This window comes from Venturia canescens, chromosome 6 (assembly GCF_019457755.1).
Source record: "Venturia canescens isolate UGA chromosome 6, ASM1945775v1, whole genome shotgun sequence".
In the NCBI taxonomy this organism is placed as follows: domain Eukaryota; kingdom Metazoa; phylum Arthropoda; class Insecta; order Hymenoptera; family Ichneumonidae; genus Venturia; species Venturia canescens.
In genome coordinates, this window is record NC_057426.1 from 117,877 (window position 1) to 140,741 (window position 22,865).

Genomic DNA, 22,865 nt, shown 5'->3' on the forward strand with positions numbered 1-22,865 from the left:
GAATAAAACAATTAAGAAAAGCTTTCACAAATCATGAAAAAACATTATATTAAAAAAAATAAAAATCTGGAATTATTTTGTAAAGGAAAAAAAAATCAAATAGAACGTGAAAAATTCATTCTTACGGGAAGTATCCGGAACTTGAGAAAGTTCTAAAACTTGCTTCAAATGAGCAATTCATTACCAAAGGTTATAAAAAAACCATTTCAAACGTAATGAATAAAAAAAATGAATCTGCTAAATCCTGGTAATGTATGAAAAACGTTTGGTGTTCAAATGAACAAAACGTTGTCAAATAAATGCAAGTGACGAGTACATCGGATGGCGAATGAAAAAAATTAAAAACATAATGGTATGTAAAAAAAATTATGAAACCAACTGTAAATAATTTCAACAACACAATTAAGAAAAGCTTTCACAAATCGTGAAAAAATATTATATTTAGAAGAAATACAAATCCGTAATTATATTGTAAAGGAAAAAAAAATTTAAATAGAACGTGAGAAATTCATTCCTACGGGAAGCATCCGGAACTTGAAAAAGTTCTAGTGAATCAAAAAGTTACCAAAAAATCGCATCAAAGGTAAAAGTCATTTGTTACTCTATGGTGACAGATACTTAGAAGAAAATCGATTCTTCTCAGACTTTCAGGATCCCTTGGTATTCACAATATTCGATGTCGATTTCGTGTCGGTACAAATTATGTTTAAATATGTGCTAAAAGTACTTGTCCGGCCCATCACTTTTCATTCAAATTGCTCATTCAAATAAAAATCAGGGCTCTTTTAGATCTGATGGATCATATGTATGCCTACAGAGGGAATTGAGAAAATTATCTCCAAGAGATTTTAACTTAATTGCATTCAATTTTTCTGTAATATACAAGAGATATTATTGTGTATTGATGAAAAAATACCCTTCGGACGATAAAAATTGTCAAGTTTCCAAATTAACTCTCCAGTTTATATTGAAATGACGGCAATTTTTACTTCACATTTCCTTCTTCAACCGAATTTTATTTGTTATAGCAACTAACTTATTCAATTACTGAAGATATTCAACTGATAATAAATCACATTTTAATAAATTTTCGAGAGAATTCGTCTGTATAATCTCGTTTTTTTTTATTATCACATACACAATTGCACTTTGTTAAAATCAACATAAAAACATGAGTGAATTTTTGCGAAGAAATAGTTGCCGCCGAGCATATATGAGATGATGTTCGAATTCAGGTGGGCGTGTAACGGCAGCGGTAATACTAGTTCCATAAAAATAATACAGTAATTAAGGTCTAGTTTGATTCTTAATTGAATGAGCAATTTGAATGAAAAGTGATGGGCCGGACAAGTACTTTTAGCACATATTTAAACATAATTTGTACCGACACGAAATCGACATCGAATATTGTGAATACCAAGGGATCCTGAAAGTCTGAGAAGAATCGATTTTCTTCTAAGTATCTGTCACCATAGAGTAACAAATGACTTTTACCTTTGATGCGATTTTTTGGTAACTTTTTGATTCACTAGAACTTTTTCAAGTTCCGGATGCTTCCCGTAGGAATGAATTTCTCACGTTCTATTTAAATTTTTTTTTCCTTTACAATATAATTACGGATTTGTATTTCTTCTAAATATAATATTTTTTCACGATTTGTGAAAGCTTTTCTTAATTGTGTTGTTGAAATTATTTACAGTTGGTTTCATAATTTTTTTTACATACCATTATGTTTTTAATTTTTTTCATTCGCCATCCGATGTACTCGTCACTTGCATTTATTTGACAACGTTTTGTTCATTTGAACACCAAACGTTTTTCATACATTACCAGGATTTAGCAGATTCATTTTTTTTATTCATTACGTTTGAAATGGTTTTTTTATAACCTTTGGTAATGAATTGCTCATTTGAAGCAAGTTTTAGAACTTTCTCAAGTTCCGGATACTTCCCGTAAGAATGAATTTTTCACGTTCTATTTGATTTTTTTTTCCTTTACAAAATAATTCCAGATTTTTATTTTTTTTAATATAATGTTTTTTCATGATTTGTGAAAGCTTTTCTTAATTGTTTTATTCAAACACAGTTGGTTTCGTAATTTTTTTTACATACCATTATGTTAAAAATTTTGTTTATTCGTCATCCGATGTACTCGTCCCTTTTGCATTTATTTGACAACCTTTTGTTCCTTTGAACCAAATGTTTTTCATACATTACCAAGATTTAACAGATTCATTTTTTTTATTCATTACGTTTGAAATAGTTTTTTTTTATAACCTTTAGTAATGAATTGCTCATTATTGAAGCAAGTTTCCAGAGAATAGATCGAACAACTTCTTATAAATCATCGAGCATTTATTTTTTGGACTACACGAGTAACACGTCGGGTTTCACTCATCAGTCGAGGTTACATAAAACATAAATGTACTTGTCTCCAATTTTTTTACAGCACTCATGCTGTTTTCACGGTTTGATTTGACTACTTTTTGTGCACTGTGAACTTGAAAAAAATTCACAGGACATGTTACGACACAACTATTATCGTTAATTCATTTTTTTGTTCGTTCCAAGAAATACACATAACTATTCTTGGCGTTTCTCGGCCAACTTCTTTTTTCGACTTTAGCATCATCAGCAAAAACCCATGACGTACCAGATCTTAACATGTTCGTATAATGCCCTTCAAATACTGTTCGATCATGATGGAAAATAGCACTATTGACTTTATATTTTTCCCCGCAAACAGTAACTACAGCGGATGGAATACCTTTAATACTAAAATCAATCTTTGAAGGTTTCATAGTTTTTTCATCTATAGATAATATTAAAAGTTGAAGAATCAAAACGCCTTGAACAGTTGATAGCGAAGTTTTTGTTAAGAGTGTTCCCATTCCGCCACAAGCATTGCACTGATGACCTTCAATCGGATTCCACTGAGACAAACTATGTTCGATTAATTCCTGTAAAGTAAAAGCTTTTTTAACACGCGGAAAGCTCACAACTAGTATATTATTTGCTTGTTCATCTGTGGTCGTATATTGACAAGCTTTACATATCGAACTTTAATAATCAATTTATGTTCTACAGCATTTCGAAGTAAATCAGATTTTTTGCAGATTCCCATGAAAAATTCAGAAACGTCGTGCTGTTTTTTTTTGAATAAACGATTCTCCTACATATTCTCTTACAACGCATGAACTCACTGATTTATTTCTTTCCACATAAGACCGAAGTAAAAGAGGTATAGGATTTTCTTTCTCATCCGAAGTTCTGAAAAATTCTTCCCTAAGAGGTTTGCAATTGAAAATACATTGTATAATAGAATTAGCATAACACGAAACACCATCCGTATTGGTTAATCCGTTAATAGACCAGGAGCTCATATTTTTCCATTCACTTGCCACTGATTGACACTCCATAACATTTTTGGATATAGCCCAAACAAAATCTGGAATTTTGGGAACCCATTATTTGGCAAACTTTATGAGGACAAGATCTGTACGAAACTTCTGTCTGAGACGATTGTATTCCCTTATAGCTAACTCATCTGCTTTTACAGAATGGGGATCGAAATTGATTAAATGTAGTCCGTCTAAGGTAGTAACACGAGAAAGACCGACATAAGTCTGTCCACAAGTGAATATAGAATTTCCTGCATTATAATTATTACATATCAGTGTATTCGGAAAAATTTTTAATTAATAAAATAGATTTTTAGTTTCCCAACCTTGGAAATTTTTTAAAAAATTCCCTGCCTCATTGAAAGAGAAAAATATATCAAATTACGGCTAATAAAAATTCCAGATAACGCGATATTGAAAATCCAACTTACGCAGAATTAGTTTTTTTGAAAAATCATTTTATTATACATTAAAGTTGTTTTAAGTACTATACAGCCAAACAAACATGCGCGCGCATATTTTATTTCCAACTTAAATTTTACTTTGTTCGATTAAAAATCATCAATACTTTCGAATAGTCTGTTATGCGGTTACAAATTCAGCGCCATTTTCTAAATTATCAAGAATTCCATCAACGCCCTCATAAATTTCTTCTCCAACCCCATTGACTCCTGAATTAACGAGTCAGAGCAAATTTTAAAATGGACCATATTTTTTACCAAAATACATTAAGCAAACTCGTTTCTGAAAAACACGATGAACCAAGCCACAAGTCCGTAACTTCTTATCAGCAACAACGAGGAAAACTGCAAAAAACGTAAATATATATATATATATATATATATATATAAGTGTTTCAAACCATGATTGCAATAATTTCCATCATCGACTAATTCGTAGCGTTAAACTTGGATACTGACTTACCTTGAGAAACACTTGAATCAATGGTTGTGTCTTGGCAAGAGCAACACGAAAAATGACCAAGCAGTTTGGACGGAATTCTCACAGCGAAAATCCAGAAATATTTTTTTTTTTAACTGAAATAGAATACAATTAATCACATAATGATGACTTCGTTTCTCATTCAATTTGATAGAAAACTACAAAAAAATGCATATAAATATACCTGAATCGAAATTTCATTCTCTGTAGTATCGCACCTTCCAGAACTGAAAAGTTCTAACATATTCCCAACGAGTCTGACCCAAGAATCTCATTCCCAGTATCCACTCATTTGAAGCCCTTGGCTCAAGGAATACCTCCATAACAATCACTTGAGATCACGAAATCTGGACAATCAAGACTTTGAGCCATATATTTTCATGGAACGCTTGAGTCTGTAAAACCGTGTTGACCAACCAAACTGAGGTCATGGAAAAATCACACCGTGTCCATTTGAATCAAAAGAGTTTTATCAGGAAACACCGCTTCCACTGTAATAAAAAAAAAATTTTATTGCAATTTCATCTTCATCTATACTATTAAACTGAACGAGTTTATAGGGCTTGTGGTTTATATTCTGATTGAGGATCAAATTTTGATACCTTTATCTCAGATTTGCTGGTCCGTAACAAGTTCTGACACTTTAGGAACCTGTACGCTTGGACCATTGCGACAATCTTCAAAACCAAAAATGAAAAGGAACAGCAACAGACCGCTTCCACATTTCATTAGCACTGGAGATAAAAGATTCTGTAATCAGAAAATTACTATTATATTGAAAAATTATTCTACTTACTCAAAAGCATTGTCACCGGAGCCTGCAAGTATACTCACCCGCACTTGATCTTTCTTCATTTTCTTTGCAGATCAACGTTGATCCAAACCTCAAGAAATCTCTATCCGAAAGGAACCAAAATTTTATCTCGGTCTTCTGACTGGCAGTCTTCTAGTATGAAACTTTAACGCTGTTGATTGCAATTTCATCTTCATCTCTACTATTAACTTGTGGTTTAAATTCTGATTGAGGATCAAATTTTGATATCTTTATCTCAGACAACAAAATTTTTGCTGGTCCGTAACAAATTCTGACACTTTAGGAACCCGTGGACTTGGACCATTGCGACAGTCTTCACAACCAAAAATGAAAAGGAACAGCAACAGACCGCTTCCACATTTCATTAGCACTGGAGATAAAAGATTCTGTAATCAGAAAATTACTATTATATTGAAAAATTATTATAAAAGCATTGTCACCGGAGCCTGCAAGTATACTCACCCGCACTCTATCTTTCTTCATTTTCTTTGCGAATCCAAGAATTTTTGTTGATCCAAAAATTCAGAATACGGACCAACTCAAGAAATCTCTATCCGGAAGGAACCAAAATTTTATTTCGGTCTTCTGACTGGCAGTCTTCTGCGTATGAAACTTTAACTGTTGAAAACACAATCTTGGATTTCGACCTCTATTTCGCTTTTTTTCATCTTTACTTTTTTCACCATTTTCACTAAACATTGTCCTGCTTTTAAATAGTCGGTGAATAGTCGGTGAAAACTGTTACATTCGGGATCTTTCTTTTACATCACGGAAATATATAGATATATACTTGTACTACAGAGAACTGTCAAACGCGATCTTTATAACCTCATTCATTTAACAACACACCATACGTCATATCACGAAATATATATAAGTATATACTTGTATTATGGCACCAGAAAAAAAATATATAGGTATATAAAATGTATTATGGCACCAGATTTGTCACTAAAAAAAAACAAATAAACATCAAAAATGTGTGCGAAAATCCGACCCATTTTTTGATGCTATTAAAAAATAAATAATTAATATCTCTTCAACGCGTTAAGCTACAGAGTTCGAAGAGGTCGCGATCGAAAGAAAAAAAAAAATAAAAAATACGTTAACTTATAATATTCTCTGGAATACTATAGTTAATTAATTATTAAAGAAACAAATTTTGAAAATTTTCGAAAACAATTGGAAACGCTATCGCTCCGGTAAAGAGTCTCTGGCAGCAACTCGTCATGTCATGTTGTTGTTATAAATGTACTTGTCTCAGAGTCGCTGCCGCGACTCTAGATATTTAGAAATTTTTATGATAGAAATGTTTATGATAAGAAGCTAGCGAGTTTCGAGAGAGGAGGCAAGCAAACAGGGCAGTAAAGGAAACAGTTTAATTTTCGTTGGCATAAATTTTTTCATATATTCACAATCGCAGTCGTACAATAATAAAATAACGAGTTTTTTCTCTCGCGTCGGTATAAAGTTGATTTTGTGTGTAATTTGTGACGCTTGCTTCTAATTCTATCGACGACTGGGAAACAGAAACGTTTGAACAGGGTCAATGGTTATAAAAAATATGGATCACAATGCGTCGTAGTTGTTTCTTTCCCTGCTCCGTGGTCTGTTTTCTTTGCTGTCATTATCCTGCTCCGTCGCCGGATAAGAAAAGTATACAATTTTGCAAAGTCTCCGGCGGTGGATGACAAGAGTACGCCAGGGATACTACTCTCAATGTTGGACAATGCAACAAGCCTACGGCCGTATAGCATAGACCGCCCGTCCGGAGCTCTGAAAATAGAATAGTAATCTATAGATTGACGAATATGGATACGATATCAGAGCAATGTTTGAAGAGAATGGGAAGTTTACATGTTTTATCTTGAAACTGAAATCAAGAAGGAATGATTTTGATGCAGGAAAAGAATAAATGTGGAAAAGAAATACAAGCTATTAGGGGGGGGGGGGGGGGGAGGGGTATGGGGAGGAAAGAGTTGGAAGAAAAAGTGAGGAATACAAAATTGCTTTAGCCATTGTTTTCATTTGCAATAACAATTCTGGATATATTGCCGCAGATAGGAAAAATGTTGTCCGGGTCTTTGTCGCTTGTCCGCAGGTTGAATCCAATAAACGTTGATTGCAAAATAGTGGTGATATTAATAGTTGTACGGAGCTTGGATAGAAAGAAAACACTTTGTTATGCTGCAAAATTGAATGCAAGAAAAACTTGGTCGATCAGCAAGATCGGAGATGGAATTTGACACACTACTGGAACTCGTGGATGAGAGTTTCGTCCAACAGACAAAATACAGAAGTTACTATGTCGAAGCATGTCTTGTAGGGGGACTGGTCAAGATATGCGAGACGAAAAGAAGAGTGTGAGATTTAATTCGCGGACAGGATATGAATTTATAGTCGAAATAGCCCAAGCTCGTACGGTGCATGCTCTCCATGATACTCCTATGGGACAGAACAGATTCGCGTCAGGTTATCTAGAATAAGAAAGATTCGACAGAGCAATGAGAACATAATTTGGAATGTAATTCTATAGCTGGATTGAAGAATTCTTCTTTGCAATTGCAAAGGGACAAGAGATTTATTTCACCGAGAATGATAACCTGCTGTGAACGCGGCAACGAACTCTCGCGCGTGTATACACGTTGTAACCGTTGCGTAGTTTGGAAGTTATCGCACGATTTATTCACTCTTTTCTAAAAAAACTTGTAACAATCGTAAGCCTTTATCGCGTTAATGTCACTGTGGGTATGTACTCGCGCGCGGTTAGAGCGACGACGAAAGAGACAAGCTGTAAAAACACGACTGCGTGGTGTACGCCGTGGATGATTGGTGGTGAGATTGATAGTAGAAGCACTCACTTTCTCGCGTTTCGGTATAAAGGTTAAATGATAATAAAAAATGAACCGAAACAAAACATGCACAGCAGCAGCAGCAGCAGGGAACGAAAAAGAATTTGTAGCGAAGCACCGACGCACGCCACACACGCGCGTAAACCTCTCGCGTAACGAGCAGCAACCAGCAACGAGTCTCGCTCGTTTACGAGCGAGACAGATGAGACTGCTGCGAACTGCCTGCTGCAAGCATTAGGCACGCTACACACGGTCAACAATAATTGCACAATAAGTTTGTATGGTGTGTAGTGCGCCATAAAATCAAGGCCCGCTACACACGGTCAATAATAATATTGCACAGTATATAATATTGCACAATAAGCAAGTTTGTATGGTGTGTAGTGCGCTATAAAATTTAAGATAGCTCAAACTTCTGCTGTTCAATGATTGCGTAATGTTTCGATACTACATCTACACGTTCAATAATATTGTGCAATCACCTGTATTGCGCAATATATTATTGACCGTGTGTAGCAGGCCTTAGGAATATTATTTCGTATGCATATTTCAACACTGTCCGTAGGGACCGTGCGTGAGCTATAGAGAGCAGGACTACAGTCGATGAGCGCGCTGCGCTCTCTCGTCGTGTCTGAATATGCGATTTTTCTGATGATATTTTGACTGTATATCATTGAAAATAATTAATTTTTCGGAAAAAAATAATGATTAAAGTAATCAAATACGGTTTTTGTCCGATCAACAATGATCGCATTAAAAATCAAAATGACGTAAAAGGAAAAAAACTGTTTGAATCGAATGACGTTTTAAATGTCGTCGCGAAACAGAAATAAGTTTAGTGGATGAGTTGAGAGTGTTTAACGTTTAGATCCATTTTTGGTCCGTTTCTCACTTTTCCATGCGGAGAATGGACTGTGTGCCCAGAGCAGGCTCTGGGAAATAATAAAATTTTACTGGATATATATAGGTTATATATATGAATAAATACAACTGAAACCCACAGAACTGTTAGAATGATGTTGTAAACTTTAATTGAATAAATGTTTTCTAATTTATTTCTCATGTTTCCCATATTTTGCTTCATATTCAGTTTGGCTCTGCCCTCTCCGATCCTTGTTTTCACTCCATTGGTTTGCAGCGGATCGATACATATCATTAATTGATTGCCTAATATGTGTCCTATGATTTTCTACTATTTCTTCATGCTGATTGTGGTAACGTGATTCAAGAGGTTTCCAGCTATGATCATCAATCTCACAATTTGTACATCAGATTCTCAAAACAGTTTCTGGTCTTGATATAAGTGTAGTTATTCTTTTTCCACCTGGTCTGTCGAGTAACAAATTTTGAAACTTATTCCAAAAAGTCTTTGTATGCTTTGTTTGCTGATCATATGAAAAGTCGAATCTTTGGAATGCAGTAGGCAAACACAAATTTTGACAACAATACTTATGAAATGACATGTATGTTGAGTATTCCCACTTTGCAAATTACAAATGTGGAATTATTAGTGAAAAGATTCATTACGCTAAGTCTACAGTTGCTCAGTTTTGGATGCGATCAAATATAATGCCTGCTAACATCCATGGGAACATACAGAATTTCTGAATACAATGTTCGCTATGTCATTTCAACGTAACATCATGACTTTTGCCAACTTTTCTCTATAATACTATAGATTTGGATTATTGAAATACAGCAAAAATCTGCGAATTATAAAATTGATATACTGTGCCACTCATTTTACTTTATAACACTAACTGTAACATATATGTGAAGTAAAAAACTCATCACAGAAGTCTTCAGTTGCTCATTTATGGATAGATTTTAAATTGCTGTCTTCAAAATTTATTGCGCAGATACATTGAATCACAGCAGATACCGGCGAACTCTGAAATTTCTGCGCATAAATATGTGTGTTAAGTATCACCCCTTATATTTGATTATGAGAATGAGTAATAGAACTTGGTTTAGCAAGTTTTAAAGTATTTCTTTTTAAATACTATATTGAAGTTTGTATTACTGCGGTATGAAGCGAATACCTCCAAACTTTCATATTTTTGTGTCGCAGCATGTGTGCCAATCATTTAAATTTTTTACTCCAACCGTAACATGTAATCTCAAAAATTCATCACATACGTCTTCAGCTTTTCTAAATTCCTAAATTTTCCGTTTTCTATTTTATTCTGAGTTTTTAAACTTTTAAAGTCATTCCTGAATTCTCCTGAAATTGTTTTTCTCCAAAACCAATGCAGATACCTTAAACGTCTTTGAATTCCGTTGCTCTGTTGAGTTAAGTACACTCAGTTTTTTTTGCTTCTTTGAGTTCTGACATAATAAATGTTTCCGGGTGCTTTTTTTCAGCAACTATCAAACTGTAGATAATTGGATCTCAGCGGCCACTTGCAAACTTTGGAAATATATTTCATCGGGGACACGTTTTGAATGACACGAAAATGTCTAGATTCAGAATGCAAAGCAACATTTAAAAAGGGCCAATTCTGTTGGATTTGTTGTGTCTTGAATTTGATCTATCTTTCCTCTTTTCCTTTCTTTTTCCTAACGTTATCAGCCGAAAATCATATCTCAGCCCGCAACACGCATTGCTCCATGCTCTTGAGTTCCCAATGGACGAAACATATTAGAAGACAAGGAGAAAAATCACCAAAGTCCAAGAATAAACCTCTATCGAAATATTTTCAGTACAATTTCGACGAAAAATAGGTCTTTTTCGTGAAAACCAATGTTATACGCCGAAAATTATAAACAATTCATAGAAATTTAAACTAAAATCTTATAGTCATCTGAACATAAATAAGGATCTTTTGAGAAAAAAGACGTGATATCAAACCATAAACTTCCCCTAGGGAAAAAAAAGGTTGGGACAAGTACATTGATGGTCCCCCGTTTGCTGATAATTTCACCCATAAATAAAACTTTAAACAAAATTTTTTTTTAATTGTAAAAAAAATTATTTCATAAAAAAAACTACAGAACAATTCGAAAAAATCTTTACAAATCTTGACAAAACGTTATATTAAAAAAAAACTAATCTGCATCTATTTTTTAAAATGTCAAAAGAATCAAATAACAAGTAAAAAATAACAAACCGAAAAATCGCCCTTGAAATCATTTTGGAAACCGATGCCTCATTCTTCTTATTTGATTCGAACAGAAAAATCAATTGAAAAAAATTCCATCCAATTTACGTGCAGCACTAAAATTTATGATATCAATCGGTGGACAAGTATTTTATTAGTGACTTCAAATTTTGACATTATTGAATTGTTCTAAGAAGCTTTCAAATCCAAAAGAATCACATGCAAGCTAGTCATTTCTTACTCTATGGTGGCAGAGGCTTATAAGAAAATCGATTCTTCTCAGACTTTCAGGATCCTCTGGTATTATTCACAAAATTCGACGTCGATTGGATCGATACAAATTATGTTTAAATATGTGTTAAAAGTACTTGTCCGGCCCATCCCTTTCCAATTAAATTGTTTATCCAAATAAAAGTCAGGGCTTATCTAGAACTGATGGATCACAAGTATTCATGCATGCAGATAGAATTGAGAGAATTATCTTCAAGTAATTTTTACTTAATTGCACTAATTTAATAAAGAACGGAAACAAATTATTCCGCAATATAGAAGGGATATTCTTGTGCATCGATAAATGAAAAAAATTGTACATAATGTATATGTTCAAGCTTCCAAAATAACTCTGCAGTTTACATTCGATGACGGCAATTTTTACTTCCCACTTATTCTTCCAGCGAACGAGTTCCATTCGGAATAAGAACTAATCTATACTATTATTAAGAACATTAAATTAATAATGAATCGCATTTCAACAAACTTTTAACAAAATTCTGCCGTGCCATTTCGTTTTTTTATGATTCATTCTTTATTGAATGAATAGTGATGGGCCGGACAAGTACTTTTAACACATATTTAAACATAATTTGTATCGATCCAATCGACGTCGAATTTTGTGAATAATACCAGAGGATCCTGAAAGTCTGAGAAGAATCGATTTTCTTATAAGCCTCTGCCACCATAGAGTAAGAAATGACTAGCTTGCATGTGATTCTTTTGGATTTGAAAGCTTCTTAGAACAATTCAATAATGTCAAAATTTGAAGTCACTAATAAAATACTTGTCCACCGATTGATATCATAAATTTTAGTGCTGCACGTAAATTGGATGGAATTTTTTTCAATTGATTTTTCTGTTCGAATCAAATAAGAAGAATGAGGCATCGGTTTCCAAAATGATTTCAAGGGCGATTTTTCGGTTTGTTATTTTTTACTTGTTATTTGATTCTTTTGACATTTTAAAAAATAGATGCAGATTAGTTTTTTTTTAATATAACGTTTTGTCAAGATTTGTAAAGATTTTTTCGAATTGTTCTGTAGTTTTTTTTATGAATTGTGTTATATACAGACAAGTCAAAAACTTGATTGTGTTAGTAGTTTTTGCATAATGTTGACCCTGTGCAAAGTTTTTTCTCAGCAATTACGCCACCGATCATGCTGATTTTGGGCGCAATCGAAAGAGAATTTCTTAATTAGCTGAAAGTTCAATTTTTAAGTTCCTAAATGGCTCCTGAGCTTCGTAATTAAAGAAAATCACTTGCCAATTTTACCCCCACCATGGCGAATCGTTTTATTCAGAGAAATCTCGGCAAGAGCCTCGGGCCAGCAGACGACAGGGCTGTCAATGTACTTGTCCCGAGACTCTACCGAGTCTCTTGATTTACAAGTTTTACATTTTTTCATTTATGAGCGAAAGAGTGTCGCATGAGATTCCAAGTTTGGCGCATAATAGGAGCATAATAGATTTTGGTAAACGAGGTAAAAGTGAAAAAATTAAAAAAATAAAAAATATGCATATGCCCTAAAATCATTCGGAGTTAACTTCACAAAGGTATTACCATGGTTGTGCGTGGTGTATGTGTGTGTGTGTGTGTGCGCGCGCGCGCGTGTGCGTGCATGCGCGTGTGTGTGCCGTGTGGTGACACGGGTAGAGTGGCGTCAGTGGCGCCGCCACCACTTAACGATATACCTCGAAGGTTGACGAAATTCGCCGAAGTATTCTCAGTCCTAGGTCGCCATTTCCCTCGGGGAGTCATCGGTAAATCGTGTTTTTTTTTATATATTATTCCGATTAAAGTGTATTTTTTTCGGTCAGTAGCACCGCCGAAAATTTCGTTTACACAAAACCCGGTGGTTCGACCTCAAATGGCTTGCTTGAACACCCTCAAGCAGGAGATAAAAACTCTCGAGTCTGTCTTCCCAAAGAGCCATGAGAGGTTTCAGATAATGTCCGCGAGTGTGGACGAGCTCAGTTGCAGATTCGTCGGTAAAAATGGAAAAAAGTACGAAATTCACGCCAATATTACAGTAAGTCAACAAATTTATTTGTTCTTTAATAATAATCCGGCGGGACTTGTTTATTGAAGGAGTATTGAGTGTATGGAGATATTACCTTTGTATGGGGAGTGCAGGGTTTATGCAGAGGGTCGGGTTCGAGGGGACAAAGAAACAATAACATTTGTGTTATTCGTGATTTGACAAGGTCTTCCCTACTACCATGACTTTTTTACCGAAAGAAAATTCGGGATGAGTTATTTTTCCAACTTCGTCAATTTTTCCAACTTTCCACAGATTGTTTAAAACGAGATTGAATTCTGGTTACGGGATCCCTCTGAATTATGAGGTTTTTTGGCGTGAATCAATGATCGGGGTAGAGGTCAATGCGTGTCACAGAGGGTAAGGCCCTCGAATCCTACCCTCTCCTGTATTGAAAGATAAATGACTCCGCATCGGAGTTTCGCATTTTTTTTTTCCTTCTTATCCCTTCAACCCGATTTCCTAATCGTCCTTGCGATTTCATTGTACCAGCATATACGCAAGGAATTTTCGATAGAGCTCGCGTCATGCTATAGATATATCACACGTTTCTTTTCGCATTCATGTATTTATACACAGACACACACCACACATTATACGTATTAATTAACTGTCCACAATTCATTGTGCCAGATTCAATTGGCATATGTTGAAATTGGCATATTGTTCATATCGTATTCTATAATTCTATTGTTTCGTTATATCTTTTTATTCTTATACCTGATCGAAATATCGTACTTCATACGACGCAGGAATTACGCATTTTCCAAGATGAGTTTTAAAAAATTCCACGAATTTTAATTACTCTTCGGCGGTTTCACCAAGTTTTCAATTTTTTTTCTTCATTGAACGAGCGTACGAATTTTAACAAAAATATGAAATTTGCAGTGATTATTTTCATTTCAAATTATATACTTCAACTCGCCCGTGTTTCAACGATCTGGAAAACTTTTGCTTCTTTCTCATTTAACAGCACCGGTTAGCACAATCTAAAAATTTCTAGATGCTAGACCAGCCTTTTTATTTGTATTGTTTGCAAAAATAGTAGCAAACAACATTATTCGCGTGGAAATATTTTATAATCTTCACATGTTTGGTTTAACCTATCATGGCATTTTGGGAATCGTATTGAAATAATTATTGAGCACATTTTGCACATCAACAAATTCAGCAAATTACTTATTGTTCTGGTTTTCCTGCATTTATTAGGAAAACGATTTGCGTATACTCTTAAGATCAGTCAATTCTTCCTAATAATTGTTCAATTGTGTGACAAATAATGAAGAAATTTTTTATTTGACCGTCAAACTTTGCATATATCTTTGTGGAGTTTATTTATTTTCATCGAGTTATTTAAAACATCTTTCGGCAGACACACGTATGCTCGCTACGAACCGAGTCGTATGACGATAATTCTCATATCAATTGATACGTTTGATGTTGAAGATTTAATATACCGTTAGCCTCAAATATTCTCGTGTTACATTTTGAAACGAATTGCGCCCCGTCGTGTTCGATCCCATCCGGAATTATCGATCCACAGAACGGAACGGAAGAAAGAATTGTTATAAATTTCAGGAAACTTATCCTTCCACTCCACCCGTTTGGTTCGCCGAATCTGAAGAAACGAGTGTTACGAATGCCGTACAAATTCTGAGTAACACAACCGGGCGTGACAATCATGTCATAAATCAAGTTGGCATACTCCTCAAAGAGTTGTGCCGTCTTCATTCCCTACCGGAACCACCGGACGTTGAGTTACTTAGAACAGCATTGGATCCCCTTCGTCTCGGCGGAGCAACTGCTACGGTAGCACAGAGAATGGAAGCCGAGGACACGGAGGATCTTGATGACGACGAGGAGAGCGAGACTGAAGAAGACCTTCATTTGGATATGGATGAGGGTGAAGCCAATGCCAAGAGTAAGGTAATGACGGGAAAACATGTTGTTTTCTTTGGGTGACTCTGTGAGAAATTTATTTGTACGGATATTTTAGAAAATTTACAAAAAATTTCTACATTAAATTTGAAACATTATAAAAGATAGATTTTCTTGTTTCAAGGCTGACGAAATGGATTTGGAGCACCTAGCGACGTTGGAAAGGCTGAGACAAAACCAGAGACAGGATTATCTTCGAGGTTCGGTGTCGGGAAGTGTGCAAGCAACCGACAGGCTTATGAAGGAATTACGTGACATCTACAGAAGCGATAGCTTTAAAAAAGGTAAATTGGGAATGGGAATCATAATCTTTTTTTCAATTATTCCACATAAATTTAATATTGATTTATTCGTTACTCCTTTGTAACAAAAGTAAACGAAAATAAAACGGTGTAATTGTTTGTTTCAAACAGGAATGTATAGCATAGAGCTAGTGAACGACAGTTTATACGAGTGGAATATCAGGTTAATGTGCGTCGATCCGGATTCGCCTCTCCACAAAGACCTTGTTCTTCTAAAAGAGAAGGAAGGCAAAGACAGTATTCTTCTTAACATGATGTTTAAGGTGCTTAAGATATTCTTGATCGCGCTACAATATTTTTGTTATTTTCACTTATAATCTCAGTTTTATTTTATTATCATATTAAATTGACATTATTGACATAGCGTTTTTTGAATCATCGGTCTCAACACAAGTTTTCTCGTAGCAAGAACATTTCGTTCATCGATAAACGAAAAAACTGATTATTTTATTTGATGGATACAGTATGAATGAGTTCTTTTCTTATTTTTACTCCCAGCACAAAATATAATTAATAAAATAATGAAGCAGTTTGATCGATTTATTATTTATTAATTAATGCATTTTCTAGGAGACATATCCATATGAACCGCCTTTCGTTCGAGTGGTTCACCCTATAATATCCGGTGGCTACGTCCTTGTCGGCGGTGCAATTTGTATGGAGTTGCTTACGAAACAAGGCTGGAGTTCGGCGTACACCGTCGAAGCGGTTATAATGCAGATATCGGCGACTCTCGTAAAGGGAAAGGCGCGTATACAGTTCCAGGGAGCGGCAGGAGCTGGAAAAGTTTGCGGTGGACAAAGCCAATACAGTCTCGCGCGCGCACAACAGTCATTCAAATCTCTAGTTCAAATACACGAGAAGAATGGTACGTATGTCAAAATCGATGGATCGTTTTTTAACGGTGGTTCAATAAATCATGAGAATTTGAGCTTCTTTAGTTGGCGGTCTAAAATAATAATCGTGAATAGGATAATAGGAGCGATTTGGAAAACTGTAACCCGGACTGGAAATTTCTTTTTTTTTTCGCAAAAAAGAAAATAAAAATAAAGAAAAAAGCGTTCTATAAAAAGATATTCCTTGTAGCTGACGAAAATTACACGAAACTCGTTTATTACTCTATTGCAGGTTGGTTCACACCACCGAAGGAGGATGGCTAATGAAAATGGAGTTTTGAGTAAGGAAAAGAGAAAAAAGATATGACGCGTGCTTACAGCTGAGACTTTAATACGGTGTGTGCCCAACAAATAATTGTTACGATAATGATTTGATACACGAAAACACAACTTTAACTAGGTAAAAATTAAGAATACTGAATCTAATTTTACGTAGAATTCCTTCGATCGCTAAAAAGGCTGCCGCGCAAAAAGAGAAGCGAAAAGAAAACACATAAACGAAAAAAAAAGAAAAATGAAACAGTGCAGTGTTTTGGATCTTGAAAGCGAGCGAGGTCGACGAGTGATTAATTATTGGGATACTGAATATCGACGAGAGTGAGACGAAGAAATTAGGGGGTAGCGGGGAACGAGGAACGCGCGAGCATCGCTTAAAAGTGGTTTTTTTTTTCGTTTTTTTTCATTTGCAAGTTACCCGAGTATTGCCTATATTCCAATTGACGTACCCAACTCTCGCGTGCAACCAAACTTATCTCGAGCGCGCGTGCGCGTGGTGTGTGCGCGTGGCGTGTGTGTGCGTGCGTGTGCGTGTGTGAGGTGTATACATGTATATACATACGTACGAAAAATGCGTGTCGTCACAAGGGCAGGGTGTCAAATGGACATCGGGCGATTCTCCATCGTGTCAAATGCCCATAAAATGAAGATATACCGCGCCATTGTATGGTCGTCAACGGTATATCTATATTTTATGGGCATTTGACAAGATGGAGAATCGCCCGATTTGCATTTGACACCCTGCCGTCACAAGTAGTAAATCGCGTATACGTTCAATATCGTTTCCTCCCCCTTCCTTTTTCTTTGTTAACTCCGCACTATTTTTTTTTCCTTTTAACACCGTCTAATGGCGGTTTATGTGGATCGCATTCAATAATTAAATAATTATACAGAACGACATTGTGGTGGCAACGATGAGCAAGATTTTTTTGTTCTGAAAAAACCGTTTGGAACGATTTCGTTTTAAATTTTCGATGTGCAAAAAATTTTGTTTTTCAGTATTTATTTTTTCGTTATTGCGTCCAAGTTTTTTTCTTATCGTTCATATTTGAAACCTTAACGTCGAATGATTTTTTCCTTCGACCCTGATATTTGTTGAATTTTGGGATGAAACAAGCCGTTCGTATTTTGAATAAAAGTTAGACAAAGATTAAATTGCCGTGAATCGAACGAGTGTGTGCTCGAGTGAATGATCGCGAATCCATTCTCCTATCATTGTCTTTCATCTCGATTGTGTGGGTTTAATAATTTTTTTTTTTTCATAAGGCGTTGAAAGTTGACGTAATCGGAACTGACGTATAATTCAGTGGGTTGTTGAATTTCTTTGTCTCTGTGAATTGTAACAATTTATCGAAATTCTGTCCGCGTGTTGCTACCTCCGGTAATGTCGAACGATCAATTGTTGTTATACTAGACCGGGGAAAGCTTTGGCACTGGGGATGACGAAAAAGTGACTTTTCAGAAAGTCGTTGCCGAGGAGAGTGATTTTTTGATAATTTTCTTCGATATCTTTCATTCCCTTGAAATCTGTGTTATATTACCATGACGAGGGCAAAAGGGTAGTCCTCGATGAAGAACGAAAGAGTGTTTCCGCGAAGGGAAACACTCTTTATGAATGAATGGAACTGATAATTCAAGCGGCGGTTGGCAAGGCGAGTTAATTTCGACGATCCTTTCTACGTGATACACTTGGAAAGATACTGCACCACAATTAGGCAAACTGATCGACGTGAACAATCGTCCATCATCACCGCTTATAATTTTCGTTTTTTGTTTCTTCTTTCACCACCGCATTTGCGCGTTTACATTTTCGCAGCGATGATAAAACGTAATGTAGAATGTGCGCGACACTATTGTATGCTTGTGATTTAGATGAAAGAACTTGTATAAAAATTTTCAAGTCGAGTCGAGTCGGAAGATTGGACATTTTTGCAGTTTCGAAGCGTCGATTCCGAAACGTGCGAGCCGAACGTTCCGGCTTTGTGTTACATATATATTGAATTTTCATTTCTTCCTCGTGTAAGAAAATTAACGAATAATTAAATGACACGCTGACGAGATTAATAAAGGAGTAAAAAAAGTGTGCGCTGAACGGGGTGAGTGCGTGGCGGAGCGTATGAAACCGTAGATTTTTTATAGTAGTATGCAATATTTTTTTACATCTGATTCGATGGGAAACGTACTTTTCCCTTGTGTAGAGGGTGGGGGGGGGGGGGGGGGGGGGGGAGAGTAAAAAGTCAGAGAGAAAGGCGAGGGTTCAGGCAGGGATAAAAAATGAATGACGTTTGTTTACGAAAAAAAGGAGCGTAGTGGAACGCTGCCAATTGTGTAGCGAGTTCGACGAGTCGGGAAAGATAGAAGGAGGAAAGAAAAGGAAATGAATTTAAAAAAAACTTGGTCTACTAGTTGTCGTAACTGTATACGAGAGATAGTGCAATTAGGTATGGGCCATTTCGATTGTTTTTTCGTTGTTTTTCATACTATGCATAAAGTATGACGAAAAACATGAAATGGACACTGTTCTGTGAATCCATTAATTTTTTTTTTGTTTCAAGAAGGAAGAAAAAAACGCGAATCACGAAAGGAAAACGGAAGCCTTGCCAAAGCTCATCGTTGTTCGCATCATTACTCGAGTTTAATCTGTAAACTTCAATGTATCGCGTGCATTCCTCTTTATTTAATAACGAATGGAAGCATTAAAACTGTTATAGATGTACATATAAAATATATATCTTCGTAATCCGTCTTTATTCGTTGAGGTATTATCATGTATCACGTCGTTTACGGTAATGCGATAGCGATACTAGTCAATGGGGGACTAGACAAGATTTAATTCGCGAGACCGAGAATTTCTTCTCAACTCCTCTCATCACCAAGGGTTTTTTAACGCGTGTATTTCTAAAATACTTGGAGTCGAGCCGCTACCGCGTCTCTTGATGAAAAAGTTGTATCCATCAAAATATATGATGCTGAAGTTTCCAACGTTGGAGTCCAACGAAATGATCGAAAAAAACTCTCCAATAATTCCAGTAATTCTCCTATTTTGTTCCCTGATAAATTTGCGATTCGTTGTTTTTCAAGCTGCACCAACGATTCGTGAAATAAAAAATTGGTGAATTTCAAACGTTTTTTTCGTTCATTTCGTTAGACTCCAACGTTGGAAACTTCAGCGTCGTCAAAATATGACAGACACCCTCAAGAATTATTGTAATATTTGCAAAATTTAATTCCAGGGTTGATACACATGATTTTTAATATTTATTTAGAACGATGAAATTGATCAAATAAATACGGTCAATTTCTATGCAACAAACATAATAATTAGCACTCTTTGTGCATTTGCAGGTACCAAAAACTTGTGAGAAAACTTCTAGTTTTGAAAATCAATGGATCGCCAAAAATTAGATTTTAAAATCACGATACTAATTCTCTGAGAGAAAGAGAGAGAGAGAGAGAGAGAGAGAGAGAGAGAGAGAGAGAGAGAGAGAGAGAGAGAAAAAGTTCCACGCGTAGTTAACTACGTCATGAAAATTCATGCCATTGAAAGAAATTACTTTTTTCCTTGTACGGTCAATAGACATATTCATATTTTTCTTTGCTCATTAAATCGTCTCAGTCTACATCGAGAACGACGACGAAGAAGGACCACGAGATCATTACAGAATTACGACTCTCATCACTTCTCAATTGCATCTTCCGGTGCTTCGTCGAAATTGGACCGAGGCGGGAGGAGGGAGGGAAGGAAGGGGGCGGTCACTTCCTCAACGTAATAGATATTGTAATTGTAAATTTCACTTATTTTTTTCACTTGTTACATTGCCTCAATACGCGTGCTCGTATTTGTTGAGAAATAACACGGACCGGTAGTAGGTCTTAGAAATAGGGTGAAGAAATGAAGTAACTTGATCGACGCGACACTGTATGTTTCCGTGATTGTATAAATAGATTTTAGGAACACACGACGTCACAACACTGTGTTGCGTTGATTATCCGAAAAGAACTAATTATCCGATCAAGGCTTTCTTCTTTTATTTTAATTCATTCACATTTTTTCAGTTTATTATTGCTTGGCTCCTTCGAACTTTGGTCAATTGGCGTAATTATTCTTCGTTTGTGCGACGTCTTTTGTTGAGTACACTTGGATGTAGATCACATTTTAAGAAGTTGAAGAAATGAACGATTTTTTTCTTTGAACCACGACACGGTCACCAATTTTTTAAATCGGAAGTAAAATAAGAGAAAAAAAGAAAACAAAATTTATACTAATGCGCTGCCGAGATTAATTTTTTTAATTCATTCGAAATCTTGTTTGAATCGTTTCACGTAATATAATTTTTTCACTGTTTTCCGTTTCATTCGAGCCTTGCGAAACTATCGCAAGAATGATTTTTTTTTTGCTTTTACACAGTTTTTCCCCTCGAAATGTATTTTCAAGTGTAACCATTACGTTCGATCTGAATTTTTTAACTTGGGTTTGAAAAACGTGGAGAAAAAATGAAGCGAAAAAGTTAGACTTAAAAAAAGTTTTCAATATAGAGTCTCAACTAGAGCAATCTCAGCAATGAAAATATCCTATATTTATGAGGTAAAATTTTTTTCACTACAGAGATCATTACAATCATTACAATTATTCTTTTTCGTTTTCAATTTCAGTCATAAAACTGTGGATGAAGCCTGACATTGAAAAAATATAATCTCCAATTGGACACGATCATTAGAGTGATAACATTTAATTTATTGTTAGTTTCCTTGTTTTATTCGTTTGATCTTGGGTAAGACCGAGATTTTTCGCTGTTTTCGATATAAAAAAAACATGTAAGGGAGAAAAATGATTGCAGAGGAAACAAATTGTCATGATTCCGTGTATTCGATAGCGATCCCCGTAACAAAGACTATTGAACGTTGAATTTTTTTCAAATTGTGACTATATGAAATTAGTTGCTGATTTGAGTTTCCCCACATTCTCTAATATGTGTATAACAACGGAACACGACTCAGAACTTGCAATCGAGTAGGTAGGATCCAAACTATAGTTCTTATTTGTCAAGCGGACTGCTATCGACCAGTCTCGTGCTGATAAAAATTCTGTTGCACCGTCGCTGGTCTTTTCTCCTATACCGTTGGATTTTCAAGAAATATTAACGTGATTTATCAGTTGTTCAGTCGGTAAAAATCCTGCTGCACGTTTTATTCCGAGTAGGTTGATATTTGAAAGAAAATATGAATTACACGCTATTCTCATTTTATTAGAAAACAAGGTGTAATTTTTCTTTTTCTCAAAAAATCAAGGATGTCTGAGTAAAACGTGTAACCATTTTGCAGTTATCTCTCTCGCACTCACGCAAGCGTCACGCAAGTGATAGATCACTTCAAGATGATGGATCAATCGGTAATCACACCTCGAATTTTTGAAATTGAAACTCTTTGACATCGTTCGTCTGATTAAAATAATAAAAATGTCATCGTACGCAGTACGATCGCAAAAATCCGATGACATTTTTATTTTTTCGATCAGACGAACGATGTGGAAAATTTCCTTTTCAAAATTTGCAGCTATCTCTCTCGCACTCACGGTTGTGATTACCGACTGATCCATCATCTTAATTGGAAAGCGGCGAAATTTGGGTCCGAAGCAGCCGAAAAATGAGAACGAATTTTTTGATAAAAGAGAACGTCTTGTGAAATTTCGTCTTAACATTTTTATTTCTTATATATATTTATAGTTGTGTTTTAGGTAGAACTTGCCCCCGGCATCTTTATACTGCTTATTGAAAATGATGACCGATGATCGGTACATTCGGAAGTGGGTTCATTTCCAATGGTCACTTACCAATGTCAACGAACATGGATCCTCATAGAAGTGTACTTCTTACGGACCGCTTGGCCCCACTTTTTTAGTGGCTAGCGCAGCCGAGTGATGTCGCTACTATCGACCGATCGATATTTCCCCTCCAACTCGTTCGGAGTGGGAGAAGCAATACATTGTACATTTTCTTACTCTCAGATTCGCGGGTTCAAATCCCGGTGATGGC

At 35.6% G+C, this 22,865-nt stretch overlaps 1 protein-coding gene and 1 long non-coding RNA gene across 7 annotated transcripts; one reads left to right on the forward strand and one right to left on the reverse strand.

Moving 5' to 3' along the window:
* Positions 1–6,538: 6,538 nt before the first annotated feature.
* LOC122411964 (uncharacterized) lies at positions 6,539–8,343 on the reverse strand. The gene is made up of 2 exons (XR_006261274.1): positions 7,014–8,343; positions 6,539–6,932 (listed from the first exon to the last, which is right to left on the reverse strand). It is a non-coding gene; the product is annotated as an uncharacterized lncRNA (long non-coding RNA).
* Positions 8,344–13,074: 4,731 nt separating this feature from the next.
* LOC122411963 (ubiquitin-conjugating enzyme E2 Q2) lies at positions 13,075–21,547 on the forward strand. 6 transcript variants are annotated; one of them, XR_006261271.1, is made up of 8 exons: positions 13,075–13,412; positions 15,000–15,347; positions 15,484–15,643; positions 15,773–15,924; positions 16,232–16,529; positions 16,790–16,893; positions 20,450–20,611; positions 20,890–21,547. XR_006261271.1 is itself a non-coding variant. In XM_043421116.1 (6 exons), exons 1-6 carry the CDS (start codon positions 13,251–13,253, stop codon positions 16,819–16,821), a joined length of 1,152 nt encoding a protein of 383 aa, XP_043277051.1. In that variant the 5' UTR covers positions 13,076–13,250; the 3' UTR covers positions 16,822–17,988. The 6 variants fall into 6 exon arrangements, 1 of the variants encoding a protein (XP_043277051.1); XR_006261273.1 differs by having other exon boundaries at positions 21,487–21,547; XR_006261272.1 differs by lacking the exon at positions 20,450–20,611.
* Positions 21,548–22,865: the final 1,318 nt, after the last annotated feature.